This window comes from Felis catus, chromosome D3 (assembly GCF_018350175.1).
Source record: "Felis catus isolate Fca126 chromosome D3, F.catus_Fca126_mat1.0, whole genome shotgun sequence".
Taxonomy (NCBI): domain Eukaryota; kingdom Metazoa; phylum Chordata; class Mammalia; order Carnivora; family Felidae; genus Felis; species Felis catus.
The window spans coordinates 7,441,633-7,463,844 of record NC_058379.1 but is presented as its reverse complement, the minus strand read 5'-3'; the positions used below and the strand labels follow the sequence as shown (position 1 = coordinate 7,463,844).

Here is a 22,212-nt window from a genome sequence, read left to right as displayed (position 1 = left end):
TTAAAACTCTTTGGCCGTCCCCTCTTTAACTGTGCCAACTGCCTTAAGTCTGGCTTCTCCACATTCTAGAGTAATTATTTCTCCCTTAGTACCTTTCTTACTCTTTATTCTCGTAGGCCTATAGTATTGTGGACTTTGAGCTGAAACGGGCTTAGCACTCAGCTATACCACCAGATATACAAACCCACAGACTGCCCACTTTCTCCTGGAGCATTGTGGTGTTTAGAACATCAGTCTACTCTCTAGCCTAAGTGGTGCCTTATAAGGGACAGTGCTGTGAAGTGTGCCCCAGAGCTGATGTGAAGGAGGGGAATCAGCCCCCAGACAGCACTTCCTTGCTGAGGGAGCTTCTGGGTGTGCGTGTGCAAGTGATGGGAGGCTGTGAAGCCCCCCAGCTTCAGTTCCTGTTGAAGGGCTATTAGACTTTGCTGCTATGTAGATACTCTATGGTGGAGAGTGAACCAGCGCTAATAAAAGAGAAGCACAGTTGTATCTGTGCCACCTGTACTGGTGGGAATTGATTGCATTTTCATTGAAGAACCGCGTATCTAATCTCTAAATGGCAGTTCTCTCCCGCTCTCAAGGACCTTTGCTCATCACCCACCCTAACAGTCAGGCTCTCTCTTTGTCTCCTGACTCCAGTTGCTGGGAGGCTTGGCTGCTGTGGCCTGGAGGCCTGTCGTGCTTTTTCATAGCACAAAGAGTCAGAACGGTTCTGAACGTCACGGGGAACGTCAGAAGAAGGCATAAATCCATTTTATTGAGAACCTCCTATGTTCCAGACACTGTTAATCCATCTAAGTACCGCGCTTCATTTAATTCTTACCATAGCTCTGTGAAATAGGTTGTTTCTTCCCCCCAAAGAAAGAGATGTTCAGAAAGGCCAGATGTCTACCCAAGGCTGCAGAGCTGGCAGGCAGGAGGGGGACACAGTCTCTCTCCCCACTCCTGTGGCCAGTGGCGGATAACAGGTGATAATGACAGTGCTTCTCATTAGAAGGGCGGCTCTCGTTCTTGGGAGCGAGCCCATAGTGGGAGCCACACTGTGTTTCCGCCTGGCCTGAGATTCTGTTGGTGGATGAATTTTTGGGACTTGAATTTATCACTGTGGCACTGTGGACGGGATCAGGTTTCCTCAGTAAAATCTGGGATTTTGACTTAGGAAGAATAGATGTTACTCATCTTCTTTGTACCAGGAAAGCGGATTGTGCTCCTGCAATAATAGAAAGACTCTGAAACTTGGCAGGTAAAAAATCAGCATAAATGGTTGGCTTCAGGTTTCATTCATAGGAACTTCCCTCCCAGTCTTTTCCTTCCCTTCCTCCCAAACACACACTGGTTCTCAGAGACCTGCGGGATGAGAAAACACAAAATCTCCTTGCCGTTTGGTTCAGTCTTTCGTACCACAAGTTCCTCCCGCCCGGCTGAGTTGTTGGCTTCATTTGGGAATGTGGAGGGGAAAAAAAATCAGTGTACCAAGGGTTTCGGTTTGGAGAAAATAAATATCCATCACTTACTTTTTCTTTTGACTTTTTCCTGCTCTGTAGTTTGTTAAATGATTTGTGCCTTAGATATGCTCATTTCATTTTTGTCCTTTTTCCCAGGAGGCCCTGAAGCAGAGGTAAATGAGAGATAAGTTACCCTGACCTTGATTTTTATAGCACCGTGGTAACTAAGGTGTGTTTATCCTCCCATGGAGCTATAAAAACACACTCTTCTTTTCAGGCGTTTGCAACGGCCGTGGAGATGGGAAATGCCTGTGCAGTAGGGTTCATACTGTATAAAGGTCTGAGGTTAAAACTGGGATGTGATCATGAACTGAAACTTCATCTTCTGCCACTGTCTTTAAGTTTGATTTCATGAATAACAAATTGTTGCTTTCGACAGAAAGGCCAGAGTGAAAATGAGCATATCACGAAGAAAAAAATGTGGGTATTTTGAATGCTGGTAAAGATGAAATACGTCCATACGTCTCAGGAGCCTGTTGGCAGAAGGGCTGTCTGTGCGTCCCGTAGTCAGGGCGGCTTGGAGATTTGCAGTGTTTCTGAAATAGACACCAGTCTGAGATTATCTCGCTTGCCTTCGTTTTCATGAGTGAGCCCTGGCTCTCCTGCCATCGCAGACTTCTTACTTGGGTGGCTGACAAGTTGATGAAAACGCATGCATGGGAGGAGGATAAGAAGTGGGAAAGATTTAGGGTGACAGCTGATTCTCAGTAGCAGATGGCGGGGAGATTGTCTTTAGCAGGGATAGGTAAAACACATTTCATTTTGGAATTTCTATTATGTGAGAAGGGCTGTACAAAGTTTTTTTGTTTGTGGTTTTTATTTTTATTTTTTAAATTAAGTTTTATTTTAATAGTTAACAGAGTGTTGTATATAGTCTCAGGTATACAATATAGTGATTCAAGAATTCCATAGATCACTCAGTGCTCGCCAGATAAGTGCATCCCATAATCCCTGTCACCTAGTTTTCCCATCCCCCTCCTTCCCCTCTGGTAACTTTATCAGTGTGTTCTCTGTGATTAGGAGTTTCTTTCTTGGTGTCTTTTACTCTCTCTCTCTCTCTCTCTCTCTCTCTCTCTCTCTCTCTCTCTCTCCTTTCCCTTTGCTTGTTTGTTTTGTTTCTTAAATTCCACATATGAGTGAAATCATATAGTATTTGTCTCTCTGATCAACTTATTTTACTTAGCATTATACCCTCCAGTCCATCCATGTTGCTGCCAAAGGCAAGATTTCATTCTTTCTTATGGCTGAATAATAGTCCATTGTATACATATCTCACATCTTGTTTACATTTGTATTTATTTATTTTTGAGAGAGAAAGAGAGAGGGCAGGAGCATGAGTGGGGAGGGGCAGAGGGAAAGGGAGAGAGAATCCCAAGCAGGCTCACACCCGGCGCAGAGCCCGATGAGGGGCTCGATCCCCACGATGGTGAGGTCATGACCTGAGCTGAGATCAAGAGTCAGATGCTTAACCAACTGAGCCACGCAGGTGCCCCTATATTCCACATCTTTATCCATTCATGTGTCAGTGGACACATGGGCTGCTTCTATACCTTGGCTGTTGTAAACAGTGCTGCTATAAACCTAGGGGTACATGTATCCTTTTGAATTAGTGTTCCTGTGTTCTTTGGATAAATAGTAGTGCAATTGCTAGATCATAAGGTACTTCTGTTTTTTTAACTTTTTGAGGCACCTCCGTACTGTTTTCCACAGTGGCTACACCAGTTTGCATTCCCACCAGCAGTGCACTAGGGTTCCTTTTTCTCCACACCCTTGTCAACACCTGTTGCTTCTTGTGTTGTTTGTGCTTTTTAAAACAACTTTTTTTTTTTTTTTTAGAGAGTTGGGAAGTTGGGGAAGAGGGGCAGAGAGAGAGAATCTTAAGCAGTCTCCATGCTCAGGGTGGAGCCAGATGCGGGGTTTGATCCCACAACTCAGGGATCATGACCTGAGCTGAGATCAAGAGTTGGACACTCAACTGACTGAGCCACCCAGGCACCCCTATTGGTGCTTTTAATCTTTTTGTGTTTTGTTTTTGTGTTTTTTTAAATTTTTGTTCAGTTTGTGTTTTTGTTTTGTTTGTTTGTTTGTTTGTAGATCTATTTAAAGGGCATCTGGGTGGCCCAGTCAGTTAAGCGTCTGACTTCAGCTCAGGTCATGATCTCATAGGTCGTGATTTCGAGCCCCGTGTCAGGCTCTGTGCTGACAGCTCAGAGCCTGGATCCTGCTTTGGATTCTGTCTCCCTCTCTCTCTCTGCCCCTCCCTCACTCATGATCGGTCTCTCTCTCCTTCAAAAATAAATAAACATTAACAAAAATTTTTTAAAGATTTTATTTAAATTCCACTTAGTTAAAATACAGTGTAATAATAATTTCAGGTATACAGTATAGTGATTCAACACTTCACACAACACCTGGTGCTCATCACAAGTGCCCTCCTTAATCTCCATCACATCAGCTATTTCCCTCATCCCTCCACCCACCGTGTTTGTGCTTTTTAAAATCCTCCTCCAAAAAAAAAAAGGCAGAGATGTGTGGTTGTGGTCAGGGTGTTACAGATCCTTCTATTCATTCTTTTGCTAAACAGTAGCTGGTGTTTCCCCAACACAACCCTACTGTGGGTGCCTCTCATTTATAGTCTTTGGGGCCAATGTCTCCCTTCCTGGGAACGGGTACAATCCTAGACCCATAGAACTGGCAGGAAGTTGGGATTAGCTAATTAAGTTCTGTCTCATCACAAAAAGGAAAAGTGAGCCCAGAGAGAAGAACTGACTTGGGCAGAGATGGCGTCCCACCTAAAGGCACACTGTTTAGAACTCAGACCGCAGTGCTGGGTTCCGACTCCTGGTTTTGTTTAATTTGTAACATGCTGTTCCTTTTCATCTAGCTGTGGTCTCTAAAATGAAGCCGACCTGGAAAAAGCTCTAATCGTTAATTTACACAGCTGTGTTACCTGCTTTTACACTGGGGGAGGAGGGAGGTGGAATGGGGGACCAACAGACCGAGAACGTGTGGACAGTAACGCATCTATGTGAGTGCCTGGAGCTCCCGCAAGGGAGAGCGTGATACAGACTGAAACACGGAGGACCCCTTGTGCGTCGGGCCCAGTCCGGAGCCCAGAGGAGCGCGGAGTGCAGGATGAGTGGGGCAAGGCCAGGGACCAGGGACTGTGGTAGTCCAGAGTGGGGCTCTATGGGCAGGAGGGACACTCTGGAGGTCGTTCGGCACATACTCAAGGGCCTGTTGCATGGTGGCACCGTGTGGGGAGAGGTATTGGTGGACAGAATGGATACGGCTACCCCCTCCCAGAAAGTGCACTCTGGTTGTGGAGACAGACAGTTGGCACACACGTCGGGTAGTGGCAGATCGTGGTGGGCACGGGGAGTTGGGAGAGGACATAGCTAATAATAATTTACACTGAGAGCGGTCCGGGAGGGCTCTTGCCGGGGGCCAATATCCTCAAGATGAAGGAGTTAGATGGGTGATGAAGAGCTTGTTTGCGCCAGGTGTGTGCAGCTGGGGGCCTCCACCTTGGTGAGCGCTTAGGGACTCTGTTCTACCCTATGAGCCATGGGAACCCGTGCGGGCCTTTCAGGAGGGGAGAGGTGTGAGCAGACACCGTTGGTGAGGTCATCCTGGCGTGTGGGTAGGGGGGAGGCAAGGGAGAGCGTGTGGGGTGTGGAGGGTTCAGGACAAGCCCCTCGGCCGCGAGGAGGAGGAAGAGCTTGCAAAGTGGGGAGCAGAGTAGGCTGGGCAGCGGTGAGAGCGTGGGGCGGGATGGGGGCAGATGTTGTAGGAAGCTCTGTCAGGGGAGGTCTGAAAGTGACTGATCTGATAGTGCAGAGGCTGTCCGCGTCCTCGGCACGAGCAGTTTTGTGGGCTTATTGAGGCAGAAGCCAGGATCCGTCAGTGTCCACTCTCCATCCTTCCACTTTCACCCTCACCCTGTAGAAATAGCACCTCCCAGCTCCCTCTCCACCTTGCCTGTGCTCCGTACCGCTCGGTGCTCCTGACATAGCACACACGTGGCGCCTGTCTTTCCCCGGAGAATGTAAGCTCCATGGGGCCAGGGACATCGTTTTGTTTGCTGCTCTATCATTAGCGGCTAGAACAGTGTCAAATAAGCGGATCAGGATAGTTTCATGAAGAAAGTGGTGTCTCAGCCAGATTAATCTGGGAACAGTGTTCATGCCGTATAGCCCACGTGCAACCTGAAAAGGTTCTAATTCTTTTCATCAATTCATTTCTTTTGTTAAGCACCATTTTACACAGCATTATAATAGGTGCTGTGTAGATTTAACTACTGGCTCCAGCTTCTGCCCCAGAAAAGTGAGGATTTGATAGATGCCCCCATACCTACTTAACCCTACTGTCACTACGACCCCAGTTATTGTCAAGGTCGAGGTTTGGGGTTTCAAATTCAATAGAGAGCAGATTCCATGGGTTTTCTTTAATTGTCAAACTGACTTAGGAAAGGAGCCAATGCTTTTAAAGACTATTTATAGGTCTTGGCTACCTGGAGGGTGTTACCTTATCCTTTGAAATGCATCAGACAGCTTCAGATTTCGGTGCCTTTTAAGTGGGTTAGATAGCTGGCAATGCCTTGAAAATGACTAATAATGGTCATAACAATAATAATAGTAACAGATTTATTTCTTGCCAGTCTTCATAGGAACTCAGAAACATCTGTGCATCTCTTTCTCTTACATTTGTGGTAGACAGTTTCTATCTAGAGTCCTGACTGCAGGTATGTACTCTGGCTGGAGACCTTTGTTAATTTACTTCCTCTGTAAGCCAGATGTCTGTAAGGGGTGGAGTTTTTCATACTTTACATAAAAATCTTAACCTGGTGAATGTTGGAACCTACTAATTACCTTTCTGCGTAGGTGGATAAAAGTGCTAGGAAACGGCAGGATTCTTTGAGGGTAGTTATTCCTGGTGCTGATACGGTAGAAGCTTCTGACTTGTGTCTGTGGCTTAGCCACTTTGATCAAGGTGAGGGCGGCCGTTACCATCGTAGCTACGGGGTTGAGGGGTGGGTGGCTAGGTCGAATGCAGTAAAATGTGGACGGTGTTTGTATTTGGGTGTGTGACTATGTGACTTGCCGATTCTAGCTTTCTAAATTGTCTTTTTACATTGTTTTAAAACGTTAGTAGAAGTATATGGTTAGAAATGTGAAGGACACAGATGGAGTAAATTATAGAATACTAGACGGCTTCAGATGTCTCTGACATTTTAAGTAGGGTAAGTGGCTTGAATAAGTGGAGAAACATACACTGATCTGGGATGGAGATGACCCAACTGGAATGGTCAGCCCTGCCCGCGTTAATTTATTAAGCACGACTCTAATAAAAATACCAGAAGAGCTGTCTTTTGAGATTTGACAATGTGATCGTAACATTGGAACGTGGAAGAGCAAATAGGCAAGGATTCTAACAGTAAAACAAAAGTGATGGAGACCAACGTTACCTAGATAGCATATTACAAATGTATAGTTACTAGATCAGTGTGATACTAGCACAGGATTGGACATGAATCAGTGACACGAGGCCCTAGAACAGACCCTGGTGTATATTATAATTTAAGATCTGTTAATGGAAATCTCATAAATTAGTTGGGGAAGGTGAAGCAATCAGATAGCTGGTTGGAATTTATTTTGGTGAGCTCTGTAAAGAAGTAAACTGATTCTTTTCCCCAGAAGAATCAGAGTTGAATGTAAAAAGTGAAACCATTAAAAACACATGCACAAACACCAAAAGAAATAGTGTGTTCAGAAATAGCCCCAAGTACGTATGTGGGAATGAGGTGTATGATGAAAATGGTATTAAAAAAAATTTTTTTTTAGAGCGAGAGAGCAGGAGTGTGCACATGAGCAGGGGAGGAGTAGAGGGAGAGAGAGTCCCAAGCAGACTCCACACTCAGTGTGGATCCTGACATGGGTCTCAAATTCACGAACCATGAGATCGTGACCTGAGCTGAAATCAAGAGTCAGATGCTTAAGCATCTGAGCCACCCAGGTGCCCCTGAAGAGGGCATTTTCATCCAACAGGGAGGGGCGCCTGGGTGGCTCAGTCGGTTAAGCGTCTGACTTGGGCTCAGGTCATGATCTCACCGTTCGTGAGTTCGAGCCCTGTGTCGGGCTCTGTGCTGACAGCTCAGAGCCTCAAGTCTGCTTCAGATTCTGTCTCCCTGTCTCTCTGCCCCTTCCCGGCTTGCGTGCGCATGCTCTCTCTCTCTCAAAAATAAACAAACATTAAGAATATATATAAAACCATATTGACACAATAAGATGTCTATAACATAAATGATAAATGAATTATAAAACAGTATTATCCAACATTTAAATATTACGTTTATTCATATATATGAAAATATGTGTATTACAAGGACTTAAGGGTCAACTACAAAGTTGGGGATAATAGTTCACAAGACTGCCCTCACTTCTCACACCAATTATAAGTTGGAGGAATTCCCGGAAACCATCTTCAGGTTGAATAATTCTATAGAAGGACTCCCAGAACTCACTGAAAACCGTTCCACTCTTCATTACAATGTATTACAGGGAAAAGCTTCTAATTGAGTTATCCAAGGGAAGGAAGGGGTGCACAGGGCAGAGTCGAAGAAGTGTTCAAAGGTGGTGCCCTTGGTTGTCCTCTTCTGGTGGCGTGACCTCCTTCCCACCACAGTGTGTGACAGTGCACGCAGAGCACTGCCAGTCAGGGAAGCTCACCTGAGTCGCTGGCGGTCGCAGTTTTACTTGATGACATTCTGCCTGTGTGGCCACTTTCTGGTCTCCAGCCCCTCCTGGAGATCTAGCTGATGCCTTTAGTTATCAGTTCCTCTGGAGATTGGAACTGATACTGTTTGGTGCAGAGCGCTAGAGTGAATCAGATTGTGTGAGATTCTCCTCTGACCAACGCCCCCAGGCAAACAAAGACACTACTATCAGGCAGGACATTCCAGGGGCGTAGAGGTCACTTCCTAGGAGCTTGAGGGCAAAGGGCAGACTTCTCTTTGGATAGGTTATTTCTTCACTACACAATATTATCACCAAAATTTAGACGACAGTTATTTCTAGGTGGTGGAATTGCAGGTGACTTTGCTTTTGTTTTGTACTGTTTTGTATTGTTTGAATTTTCTTTGAGTGTGGGTGTATAATTCATTTTAAAATCAGTAAGACTAAAAAAGCTAAAAAAGAGATTAAAGGAAACAATCTCTGGATGGGGTAGACGGGCAGGCAGGGAAGCTAAAAGAAATTTTAAAGGAAGACCGGTAGATAGGACTACACAAATGGATAACCTACTTATTTGAAGATATGCTATATAAAGAAGTAAAACTCCAAAACTTAAGGTAAACATTTGCGGAAACATCACAAATCAATGTTATGGTGTTACCAACATAAAATAGCAAGGGAAAGACGATGGACATTTTAACGGATGGCGAAAACGGAGTAAGATTTGTAGTCTCGGTAACACTGATATGCCAAAGTCAGTTTCCCGGTGGTGAGATTGTGTCCCATCCGCAGAGGATGCCGCCCCTGGGGAAAGCTGGGTGAAGTATCCAGAGGACTCTTTGTGCTAGTTTTTGTAACTTCCTGTGAGTCTATAATTATTTCAAAATAAAAAGTTTTTTTAAAAGATGAAGGGCACAGACAGCTCCTACAGTCTAAGAGACACGTGGCTAATGCACAGATTTTTTTTTAAGTATTAAAGTTTATTAACAAATGGTGCAAATTGAAGTGATACACCACTTTTTCTTGTTCTAAGTCTGGCCCTGTACCTGGTCCAGAGGAATCCGAACACCCTGGGATCTGGATCTAAGTTTAGTCTCTTGGCAAATAAACATATGAATCTGGCTTTAAATTTTTTTAAAATGTTTTAACATTTATTTATCTTTGAGAGATGGAGCATGAGTTGGGGGAGGGACAGAGAGAGAAGAAGACACCAAATCCAAAGCAGGCTCTAGGCTCTGAGCTGCCAGCACAAAGTCCAGCGTGGGGCTCAAACCCACAAACCGTGAAATCACGACCTGAGCTGAAGTCAGATGCTCAACTGACTAAGCCACCAGGTGCCCCATGAATCTGGCTTTAAGTGATGCCCTGCCCAGCATCCCTGCTCCTGCCTGAAAGTCCAGTTATGGCTACAGTCTGACGGGCAACAACAGGTTTAAAAACCCAGCAACATGGCCCGGAACTGACTGCTGTTCAGCAACGTGCCCCAGCATTGGCTGCTACTTCCTCTGCCCTTTCGTGCCTGCCTGTAATCCTCCCTGTGAGGTGGACACCGTCACCATTTTAGAGAAGGTGGAGCTTGGACGGCTCACGTGACTTGTCCAGAAGTGGAAACTACTCTCCTTGCCCTGTTGGCTTGGAAATGGTATAAGCTCGGCGGTGTGTGTCCCCTGGTGGAAGGCCAGGGCACAGGAGGGAGTGCTCCCAACAAGGACACAGGTCACCAGCATTTACAGACGGGGTGAAGAAGTCACCACTGCAGCTACTCTGATTTTGCCTGGTTTCACCTCCTTCAACCGGCTTTAATTTTTGATGGTCAATGAAATGATTACTCCCTGCTTTTTTACACAAAACCAATACAAGCCCTCACAAGGGTGTGACCACAAGCATGTCATACATGAGGGCAGATGCACCCGTATACACAGTGTGCTCTCTCTCACAACCACACACACACCTCACACACCACATACACACACACTCGCTCACCTTGTCAGTAGGACAAGACCTGAGACAAGGACCTCAGGAGTCCATATTCCTGCTTTCCCTCCATTGCCCTCAGAGTCCGCTTCTCCAACAGGACTTTCTTTGAATGTAAAAAATAAAATAGACACCAAGCGAGCCACGAGGAGGATGAATTGCTGGTGTAGGAGAGAGGACCTATGTTTAGGCGTGAGAGCAGGGCCTGGCAACCTCACTGAGCTGCCTCTGGGAGGAGGCTCTGCTTGGGCCGGAGGCCCAGGGCGGAGGCCCGCAGTTGGGCGAGTCCGTTAGACACAATGCCCTCCTCCCGCGGTGCCTGTCGCTGTGCCTGCTCCCCACGCCTTGGCTCCTCAATGAACCTTTGTCTGTCGGGAGCCTGTTAGTTTTGGCTCCTGGCAGCCTGTGGAACCAGGCCCAGATCCTAGGAAAGCCAATAGAGACCGCTCTTTTGAAGAAAAAGAGTCAGAGTCCTGGAAGAGAGACCAGTCTGAGCATTGCGCATCTACTCACTCATTAAAGAAACCACTTAATGAGCGTTATCCTCATATTTGAGTCTAGTTCACAAAATTGACTTGCACCAAATCTTCTATCTGCTCATGTGATTAATTGCCTTCCCTGATTAACTAGAAACCCTATAAGTCTTTCACTGTACCTGGTCTCTTTGCCTTATTTATTTTGAGGAAAAAAAAAAAGTAATAATAAATATATATATATATATTCTTGTATTTAAGCAGTATAAACTAGTAAACAGTGAAAACGAGGTTGCCAACTGAACCCGTTAATTCTCCAGTTGAGCTCTCTAAAGGGAAATCACTGTTTCACTGTTACCTGTTTCTTGTGTGTCTTTCTGAGATTGACAGTCTGTCTCCTCTCCCCCCTCCCGCATCCCGTGTGTCTTGTGCACATATCTTTCTGTTATAAATACACATGGTCGCCACGCTGTCCATCTTGCACCTTAGTTTTCTTCTCACTTAATACAGCTTGTAGACCTTGCCTGTCAATCAGCGCATAAAATGTGGGGTTTTTTTTAAGTGCCCCATAGTGTCCCTCTGTGTGCATATAGCAGTCACTAAAGCAGTTCCCTTTGATGAATGTGTAGGTCGTTTCCAGCCTTTTTCTGCCACATCAGCACTGCTGCTTGATGTCTTTCCGTGTGTGTCCTTGTACACATGTGCACTTGAGTCTACAGAATCCATTCCTGACGGTGGACTTGTGGGCCAAAGTGGTGTGCATTGAAAGTGTCAATAGACAGTTGTCCGCTTGCCCCCCGGCAAAGTTCACATTGTTTTTGCCCATCGTTGTGTCCACAGCGCCAGCTGAACGATCAGACCCCTCTCCCCTGCCAGAGTGCTGAACTGTTTGGGAAGTAAAGCAGTTGGTCCACAGCAGCACTAGTCACGACAGGCGAAAGGTGAAACAGCAAACAAAGGGGGTCTGTCCATCCAGCAGAGTAGGATTCGGCCGTGGAAAAGAATGAAACACTAGCACGTGGTACAACGCGGATGCCCCTTGAAACCAGGGTGCTTAGGGAAGGAAGCCACACGCAAATGGCCGCAGAAAGTAGATGAGTGGTTGCCAGGGCAAGGGGAGGAGGACATGGGGAGTGACTGCTCCACGGGTACAGGGTTTCCTTTTGGGGCGATGAAAACCGTTCCGAAACTAGGTGGCAGTAATGGGTGCACAGCATTGTGGATGTGCTTAATGCTACTGAATTGTACGCTGTAATCAAATGGTTAAAATGGTCAATTTTATGCTTAAATGTGCTTTACCGCAATAAAAAAGTCAGTAGATAGCAGCCAGAATATTACTTTTATTGTTGATCAAGCTGAGTGTATGGCTTACAAGTGAGCCCCAGACTGCCTTTCCAGGTGGTCCTGGGCCTCGGACAGGCCCCAGCCCCGCCCTGGGCTCTGTAGGAGCAGAGCAGGATGAATGGCAGCTTGCTCCCAAGAGGAGAGGAGGGGAGGGGCCTGGACCACCCACTCCAGTTCCTCGTTCTCCGCTCACTGCGCTCACTGCCGACACACACACACACGTCACATAGCCGGGTGGGAGTGAGGGGGAGGCAGGCCTAGTGCCGTTTTGCTAGTGAGCATCCAGGAAGCATTTCTAGGAATGGCAAAGAAGTGTTGGCCCCGCAACAAGCAAGTATGGTTCAGTGAACAAACGCATGGGCCCCACTCCTCTTCTGGGGCCTGTAGTGACAGGCCCTGGAGCCCTCTGCCTACTTTCTTTTGGAGAGAATGGTCCAACTGGGCGTTAGAAGTTAATCCTACCTGGGATGGACAGAATCCAAAAATCGCCTCCTGGTCCCGTCCACCCCTGTTCTTTATTTCAGCTCCTATTTGTGCAAAGCTTCCATTCCAAAGCGGTCTCTTACCAGACCGCTGAAGAATTCAGAGTTTGCTAGTCCATCCAACAGCAGTTTTGAAGGAGACCTTTGTTGTACTCTGAATTTCCTGTTCCGGGTCGTGAACCTGTCTTCTAGGAGAGTGGCCCGCGGCAGGGCCATATGAAGATTTTTCATTACGGAAAGAAAGGGTTAGTACTCATTTAGCGGCTCCGTATTTACAAGCGCCTCCCATGTACCAGGCACTGTGCTGGAATGAGTCAGCTGTAGACCTTGGCCTTCTCTTAGTTTGGGGAGAATCTGGGGTCGCTGTTCCAGCAGGGAGGCCCACGGGGCATGTAGGAGGGCAGTTTGGGGAGGTTAGGCCAGAAGAGGGCTTTGGTAAACATAGAAGCTGTGGTCTCAGAAATCTTTGTAATGTGTTTCTGGTTACACTTTAAAGGGAGGAATGTGGCATAATCCTGAGTTAGACCAAGAAGTACCCCCGTCAGCCATGTCTGGAAGAGGAGTTAAGCTGGGGCAGGGTTGGGGGGACCAGAAGCCCGACTACAGATGCTTTGGGGGCTACTGTTGTAGGGAGCTCTCCAGGGAGCTGCAGGTTCCCGTTTACAAGTGTTTAGAGCAGCCTTTCCTTGTATGTCCCCCAGGAAATGAGACTTTGGGTACCCCCCATGGAAAGAGTCCCAGGTTTGGTCTGTGGACGTCTACATAAGGAATGTCTCCTCTTCTCCCCTTGAAGATTGGCAGGGACCTCAGAGCACCAAAGGCAGTGAGGAGATTTACAGAAATTATGCCCGTATTTTCCTAAAAACGTGTCTATGGAATCCTTTTTTCTCTGTAGTACCTTGATGCATAGAACCGTGCGTGTTCCTTCTTAAGATCTTGTCTTGAAATTTGTGTGGGCAAGGAGCGGTCAGTCACCGTGAAAACCATCCTTGCAGCTCTTTCACTGTCTCTACGTCTGGCGGTGGTTTAAGTTTTGGTTTTGGACTCACTTCTTTGTGTTGGTTGAGCACCACCTGTTGACTGCTGAGATATTACAGAAATCTGGGATGCTGTGATACCAGTTGTATATTCTGACCTCCTGTATATTTGTGCTGAAGTTTGGCCAAATTTGACATAAACGTCAAGGAAAAGTGAAGCATTTCAGCAAGCGAGGAGGAAGAAGAAGAACCCCAGACTGCCCCCGTCGGATTTGGTGTCTAGCCTGTAGGGTTTGAGCTCTCTCTGTATCATCATACCTCTTCATTGTAAGTGATTGAAGCTGTCAGCATGATCTGGCCTCTTTGAGAAGATGGTCTTATGCACATGTCAGTCATTTTCTGTTTTCTTCTTCTTTTTTTTAATGTTTGTTTATTTTTGGGAGCGAGAGAGAGCACGCACGCGCGCACGCGCGCATGTGTGCAGTGGGGGAGGGGCAGAGAGAGAGGGAGACACTCTCACGGGCTCAAACTCATGAACCGCGAGATCGGACGCTCAACCGACTGAGACACCCAGGCGCCCGTGAGTCATGGGTATTTTCTTTAATTTTTTAAAAACATTTTTAATGCTTATTTGTTTTTGAGAGAGAGCGTGCGTGCGCAGTGGGGAGGGGCAGAGAGAGAGGGAGACATAGAATCCGAAGCAGGCTCTGGGCCCTGAGCTGTCAGCACAGAGCCTGACGTGGGGCTCGAGCTCACAAGCTGTGAGATCATGACCTGAGCCAAAGTCGGACGCTCAACCGACTGAGCCACCCAGGCGCCCCTCAGTCACTTTTTCTTCACAAAGCAGGGGTAAGGGTCTGTTTGTATTTAAGCCAATGGTTTTGTGGGTTTGTTTTTTTTTTAAGTTTATTTATTTTTGAGAGAGAGAGCAAGAGCAAGCAGGGGAAGGGCAGAGAGAGGGAGAGAGAGAATCCCAAGCAGGCTCAGCTCTGTCAGCACAGAGCCTGTCGGGGGGCTGGAACTCACTAACCGTGAGATCAGGACGCGAGGCGAGATCAGAATTGAGTCGGATGCTTAAGCATGGATGCAGCCACCCAGGCGCCCCACCCAGTGGTTAGTTCTTAACAGACACGGCAGGACACCAGAGGTTGTTCTCTTCTCTGGGGTCCTTCCTCGTTTGCATTGTAACCCTTCTGGGCTTCTGTCCTCAGCAGCCCTCTGTGCAGGTGGCCTTTGAATCCTGAGCTACAGTAAGAGGAAGCTGTCAGTTATAGAAAAAGTGGGGTTTTTTTCCCCTTAAGGAAATTTAAAAAAAGAGGGAGTTTTCTAATTGTTTTTTTCCCCCTGGAACCACCTGCCTGGCTAGATACTAAGTTGGTGAAAGATCTTGCAGAGGAGGGGAGGGAGGGTTGGTTTGCCAAGCGGAGGGACCTAATCTACTCTGCTCCCCAGCCCGGTTTAAAGCACCCTGCACGCCTCCCCGTCGCTCCGCCTCGTCCTGGAGCTCCCGACCAGGCGTGTTCTGACTCGCGTCAAGGCTGTCACAGGCAGGGTCCACTCGCCACCTTGTGGTTTAGCCCAAGTTTCCTGAGCCTCCAGGCCTTGGCTGAGATGTCACCGCCTTCAGAAAGCCTCTTCTGACTGCTCTGACTGGGTTGGTTATAAGGCTGTGTGCTACCCCAGCCCTCTGTCCTTCTTTGTGACCCTCAGCACCTTGTATGCTCCCCAGGGGCGGGGCCTCATTTCCCCATCTGCCCCTTTCCTCCGCTCGTAGCGCTCGCCCTTCTCGAATGAGGGAAGGAGACCCAGTGCCTGCCTTCAAAGCGCTTGGACAGGGCTGACCTCTGCCCAGGTCTTTGTTCACTGGTATTGAGGGTGGGCCCACGGGTGTCACTTTTTTCCTCCTGTGGGGAAGGAAGAGCCACGTGACAGTGGTGGCAAACACGAAAGAAAGAACTTTTCAAGTCAGAGGGTGTTAAGACTCGGGCTTTTCAGAAGTAACTTGGAGATGGCTATTAATAACATATTTTGCTTTAGGCTTACCAGTTATGTGTGTCTAAGTGTATATGTGTACATACATACGCACCGTCACTTAATCCTTATGCACATACTGTGGAGGAGATGGTATCATCCTGAGTTATTATTATCCAGCTGTCAGACAGGTTACCCAACTGCGAAAGCTGCCCAGTGCACGTGTGATGCAGCCGAGGCTCCAGCCCTGGCCACTGGCCCTCAGTGCAAGTGGACCACTCGGAGCTGGGTTAGGAGTGCCTTTGGACTGGGGACAGGCAGCAAGGAGGGTGTGTGACAGGTTTGAAGCCTCTAACCCTTTGAGCTGAGGCTGCTGCTGTCCGTCCCTCCGATTCTTACGAGGGCGTCCTGTGATGTTTTCTCTCTGCGGATCGTAGCCTTCTGGCCTATGTGATCTGAAGCCTGGCTCCCTGGGGTGAGTGGGGGAGGCTTGAGGTCTTTGCCAGGCGCATAGCCAGGGGCTTTGCTTTATAAGCCAGGTTCTCGGGTTCCGGTAAGTCTTCCTGTTTGGGTGCCGTCTCTGGAGATAACTGTTGTTCTTCCTCACAAGGTCTTTCTGAGTTGGGTCAGCAGAAGAGGCAGGGCTGTGGCTCACAGGTAGAACGCCCTGATCCCCCTTGGATGTGGACCGAAGATGGCGCCTTGCACGCCTCATGCCCTCTGAAAAAGGGAAACCCTGTGTCAGCCACCCAGAGGTGGCTTCTGTCTTAGCACTTGGAAAACTCAACTCTACAAGAAGGCTGTGCCAGGTGGTGCGCCTCGCCTGCTGTTAGCTTGGTGCGTGGGGCTCTTTAACTCATCCGGCGAACAGTTATTACCTGAGCCCCTGCTGTATGCCAGGTTCTCCGCTGGGTGCACAGGGTGATGACATCTCACGGGCTGCGTGGAGGTGTGGGTGTAGACATTGCTTTGTGGAGGGTAGCTCGGTGCTGCCTTTGAGTCTGAATGGTGCTCAGGGAGCCCTGAAGGGGTCAGCAGCAGCCTGGGGGAGGCCAGATGGTATGGCAGCAGCGTGTTAAAGGACGAGCAGGTGGCAGAAGGAGCTCCATGAAGAGTGAAGACCGTGTGCGCACAGGCCTGGAGGCAGGAGAGGGCCCCACAGGCTCTAAGGCCAGTGGGACACTTGTGTGCCTGTATTGTAAGTGCCTCCTGGGGACTGGTGGCAAAGGAGACGGACCAGGTTAAAGGAGCTTGGCTTTCATTCGGTCGCCAGCAGATTTCCTTCTTTCTTTTTTCGCCCCAGCCTTATTGGGTTGTAATCGACATACAACATTGCACAAGTTTCAGAAGATGCACAACGTGATGGTTTGCTATATTGAAAAATCAAAAGATTCTTAATTTTTTATTATGAAAAATTTAAAAGACCTGTGAAAGCCAGCAGCCTAGGGCAGTGACCACATACCCAACCTCCCACTGCAGACTTCACAGCCGCAGCCAGCCCTGCCTCCCCTGCGAGCCGCGGACACCATTGTCGCCACGCACACCTTCCCCTTCCCTGCTGCTGATCCCTTTGAAGAAATCCCGGAGTGACGTGTGTATTCTCTCAAGCGTAGCCTGTGGCTTGTGATAGATTACTCTAGGTCTGGAGTGATCGGGTGGCACTTTGTGATTTTGTTTCATTTTCAGAGGAACCACTAAGTTTCCCTTCTTGGTCTTGCCTTTCAGTGGGAAGTTGGTGTCTCCAAAGTGGAAGAATTTCAAGGGCCTGAAGCTCCAGTGGAGAGACAAGATACGGCTCAATAATGCCATCTGGCGGGCGTGGTACATGCAGTGTGAGTGCTACTTGGCCTTCTGGCAGAAGGGGACCGCGGGGGCCCCAAGGTTCTAGCACCTGGAAGCCTGTGCACCTCGGGTCCCCAGAGCCCACTTTCCAGACATTGTGCCTCAAAAGGAAGCCTCTCTTGGGCAGTCTGCAGCAATAGGAAAACCAAGCCGGATCCTAATGAACTGGATACTTCTCGGCCATCAGGCACAGGGGGGGCCAGTCATGTGGTCATGTAGTTGCCTATAATCTGCAGGAGACAGACGTGTTAGCCAGTTGCTCACAGCATCACGTGCCCGCTGTTAGGTTAGGCGCTTGGGCCCAGTGTTGTAAAGGCAGAGGAGGAAAGAGGGGTTAGTTCTTTTCAGGGGAGTCAAGGAGGGCGTAGCAGAGAGCGACATTCAAAGAGTCAGGGAACAGTTCCTATTTTCAAAGAAGATGCAGACCCAGGCCTCGTTCTGTTTCTAGCTGGCTTTCGTGCAGGTAGATCCTGTGGCCTCTGTAGGAGATCCGCGTGCTGGGGGCATGCTTGGGTTAGGCTGGCATTTCTCTTGATAAGCCAGACTGCCTACCTTACCTATGAGTTACAGATTCTTTTCCTTTATTCTCTGAAATCTCATTTTCGAGGGAAGGAGGGCCGCACCTTGAGGGGCACGTGGACAGAGCGGGCAGGGGTTCCTTCAGGGGTCTTGGTCATAGCAATGATGTCTCCTCGTTTCTCTGCCCAGATTTGGAGAAGCGCAAGAATCCCGTGTGCCACTTCGTCACTCCACTAGATGGCTCTGTTGAAGTGGATGAGCATCGCAGGCCAGAGGTACTTGGCCCTGGACCATTAGTAGCTGGAAAGGATCCTCCCTCATCAGGAGGAAGCAGCTCTCCCAGGGCTGGGAATAGGGGGTGGATTCCGCAGCGGGGGTTCAGGGAAAAGGTCTAGCCTTGCTGCCCTGGCCGCCATGGTGTCCTCGCAAGGACGAGGATGTGACAGCCCACGGGACTCCCCTCTTCTCTGGCTGGGCTGACCTGAGGACTAAGGGGTTCTCTCCCTGGGACTTACCCTCAATGTTGGCATTTCTCTGGACGTCAGCAGGGAGGGATTTGGTCTCCTTACAAGACAGATTATCTTCACCAAAGAATGATCTCAAGGGACGCCTGGGTGGCTCAGTCGGTCGAGCGTCTCTTCTTTTTTTATAAAAAAAAAAATGTTGATGTTTATTTTTGAGAGAGAGAGTCAAGCGGGAAAGGGTCAGAGAGAGGGAGACACAGAATCTGAAGCAGGCTCCAGGCTCCGAGCTGTCAGCACAGAGCCCAGCGCGGGGCTTGAATCCACAAACTGTGAGATCATGACCTGAGCCAAAGTCGGACATTAACCCACTGAGCCACCCAGGCACCCCAAGTGTCTGACTCTTGATTTCAGTTCAGGTCGTGATCTCAGGGTCATGGGATTGAGCCCCATATCAGGCTCCACACTGAGTGTAGAGCCTGCTTGGGATTTCTCTCTCTGTCTCCCTCTCTCTCCTTCTCTCTCCCTCTCTCTCCCTCTCTCTCCCTCCCTTCCCCCCTCTACCCCTTTCCCCAGCTTTTATGCGTGCATGCGTGCTTTCTCTCTAAAAAAATAAAATCCTTTAAAAAAATGACTTCAAGATCTTTATTTGCTGAGATAGGAAGATACTGAAGAAATAGTAAATGAAAAAAAGTTGCACAACTGTATTTTATTAACTTTATGTTAATTTTTTAAAGTGTGTATCTAGAGGTGCCTGGGTGGCTCAATTAAGTGTCTGACTTTGGCTCAGGTCATGATCTCACACTTTATGGGTTTGAGCCCGTGTTGGGCTCTGTGCTGACAGCTCAGAGCCTGGAGCCTGCTTCGGATTCTATGCCTCCCTCACTCTCTCTGCCCCACCCATGCTCGTGGGCACGCGCGTGCACTCTCCCAAAAATAAACTTTAATTTTTTTTTAATAAAAAAGAATAAAGTGTATCTATGTGATTGTGGGTGTGTAGGAAAAGTCTAGAAGGATATACAGAAATCCTTTATTGGTGGGTACTTCTGGGAAGGAGGATTACAGTGAGGCAGGTACCCTTTACACCCTTCTGCATTGTTTCAGTGCTATCCAAGCACGTCTCACTGTTTGGATGGAATGGGAAAAATTAGAAAGTAACCCAGTGAAAGACCCTTTTGAGCTGTGGGGTGTGTCTGATATTAGACAATATTAAGGAATATCATTTTGTTGGGTTTGGTGATAATACTGTATTATCCACTGTGAAGATTCTTCACTGTCAGACCCACAGTGAAGTATTTTTGGGTGAAATTAAATGGGTCTTAACGATACCTGGGACTCGCTTTAATATACTCCAGCCGTAAACAAAAAGCAATCTGAAAGTGAGGCCGGCTCTCTGAGGCAGTCATGATTTCTTTGTTGCCAGAGCGCTTCAGGGATATCTTGGAAGGGGCTCACGTGCATGATGGGAAGGTTGAACACTTTCCACCTAAAACTTCTGTGATTGGCCGTTTGTTTTCACCCTTCGAAAATGTGGCAGGGTCTCCTGGATCAGGCATTCACTGCTACCCCTGGCTCTCTCTGTAGGGCTCTTCCGGCACCAGGGCGGAGGGCCCTCTCCCTCTCCCTCTCCCTCTCCCCCTCCCCCTCCCCCTCCCCCTCCCCCTCCCCCTCCCCCTCCCCTCCCCCTCCCCCTCCCCCTCTGCCTCTGCCTCTCCCTTTCCCTCTGCCTCTCCCTTTCCCTCTGCCTCTCCCTCTCCGCCTCCACCTCTCCCTCTCCCTCTCCCCCTCCCCCTCCCCCTCCCCCCCTCCCTCTCCGCTTCCACCTCCCCCTCTCCCTCTCCGCCTCCGCCTCTCCCTCTCCCTCTCCCTCTCCCCCTCCCCCTCCCCTCCCCCTCTCTCCCTCTCCCTCTCCGCCTCTCCCTCTGCCTCTGCCTCTGCCTCTCCCTTTCCCTCTGCCTCTCCCTCTCCCTCTCCCCCTCCCCCTCTCCCTCTCTCCGTCTCCCCCCTCCCCCCATCTCTCTCCCTCTCCCCTGCCCAAGCACTCTCTCTGACCCATGCTCCAATCCAGACCCTTAGGAACCATGCTGCCGAAGCTGCCCTTGGTCATCTGAGGTCGTGAAATAAAAGCACGTCCTTAGGTAGAGGTTGGTCGTAGCACCAGAGAGGTGGGACACGTCGGCGAATGAGGTTGTAGGCGCGTGGCAGGGCCCTCTGAGCCGCGCTGCCCGGGGCTGACTTCCGGTGTCAGACACATCTCTGTCTTCAGGCTGAGTTCTGCAGGTCAGCCTGGATGCCCCTCTTTTGACCGTGACCTGCCTGTCTTCACAGGCCATCACCACAGAAGGGAAGTACTGGAAGAGCCGCATTGAGATCGTGATCCGGGAATATCACAAGTGGAGAACCTACTTCAAGAAAAGGGTACCCGGCTTGGGCTCCGAGAAGAGCATGTGCAGGAAGCCCCCGTAGAGGAGGGAAGGACCGAAGGCCTGTATCCAGACACTGGCCCCCGAGGTCGTGGCTCCATTGCTGCTCCCGTGGCAGCCAGTGTTCTAGCCCAGCCCGAGCGGTGGACCTGCTTCGGTCGTGTTACCTGTGCTCTCAGTTTCTCCCGCTGCGAACCGGGGCTGTTTATTCCACGGACGCTGGTTGGGAATCTCGTCTCTGCCCAGTGTGGGCCTGGCGATGGCAGAGAGCAAGACCCCTCACAGGCCTCCCAGGGAGAAGAGGCCCGGATGGTTCTGGGAGGAGAGGCCGAGGGCCTCATCCCCTCCCAGGCCCCTGAGTGAAGCTCTTTTCTCCTCTTCTCTCCACAGCTGCAGCAGCACAAGGATGAGGACCTCTCCAGCCTGGCCCGGGTGAGTGCACGGTGGGGCTGGGAGGACCCGCAGAGGAACCCTCCTCTGACGGGAAGCGGCAGTGATGTGGGCGGCCCCACGGGGAAGCCCGCAGCCGAAGCTGGTAGGGACACAGGCTGTCCCCACAGCTCCAGGGGGGCCACCCCCCTTCTCACACAGAGGACACGCAGGCTAAGGAAACAGGCCAGTTCTCCCTGCTCACCCACCGCCTCATCTCTTAGAGCATCCCTTGCTGCTCCGTAAACTAGGGTAGCGCCTCCCTGCGTGATGGGATTGGGAGTTCTGAGTTCACCAGTCCCCTGGGACTTGTCCTTCCCCTTCTGTTGGCGGTAGGATGATGACATGCTTTATTGGCACAAACGTGGGGACGGATGGAAGACCCCGGTGCCCATGGAGGAGGACCCACTGCTGGACACAGACATGCTCATGTCAGAATTCAGCGACACCCTCTTCTCCACACTTTCCTCTCACCAGCCGGTGGCCTGGCCCAACCCCCGGGAAATAGGTAACCCACCTCTGGATCCTTGGCTTCCAACACGCAGCTGGTGTCCTTCTCTGCCAGCCCCCCCCCCCCCGGGGCCCCCAGGGCAGGATTTGCCTCAAGGCCATCTCTTAGCTGCTGGGCACCACTTAATTAGGACAGGCTGCCAGAAAGATTGGCCAGTGTCACTGGCATCTGAGGGTCACATGCACTGAGAGCGTGGGGACTGCAAATGGGCCTTCCTGGGCAGCTGTCACGCCTGTGGTGCCACTGTGAGAAGACGGTGGGGACTTGGTCTGAATCAGTTTGCCATTTCTGATACTGTCCCCTGAGCGGAGGATCTGTGCCTAGGCCGAGTGACAGGGCCTCTGACTCACTGTGAAGAAAACCAGGTATTCCTGGGCATGACCTTTTACCTGGCAGCATTCAGGCATCCAGTTACCCTTCAGGGAAGAGCCCACAGACCAGCAGTTAGAACCAGGGATCTCTGCGTAGCTGTTCTTGTGCTTGTTGGGATACTCACTTCACTCTTCTTATAAAAACTCACTTTCTTTCCTGCCTTCTGAAGGGGGAGAATAGCCATGAACTCACAAG

General features: G+C 49.4%; 1 protein-coding gene across 1 annotated transcript in view; it reads left to right on the top strand.

The window, feature by feature from the left end:
- Positions 1-22,212, top strand: part of MLXIP (MLX interacting protein) — a 60,556-nt gene that overhangs the window by 25,187 nt on the left and 13,157 nt on the right. The window contains exons 2-6 of the mRNA XM_045041108.1: positions 17,186-17,292; positions 18,011-18,096; positions 20,611-20,700; positions 21,096-21,137; positions 21,471-21,642. Coding sequence (XP_044897043.1) covers positions 17,186-17,292; positions 18,011-18,096; positions 20,611-20,700; positions 21,096-21,137; positions 21,471-21,642 — 497 coding nt within the window. The remainder of the gene's footprint in view (positions 1-17,185; positions 17,293-18,010; positions 18,097-20,610; positions 20,701-21,095; positions 21,138-21,470; positions 21,643-22,212) is intronic.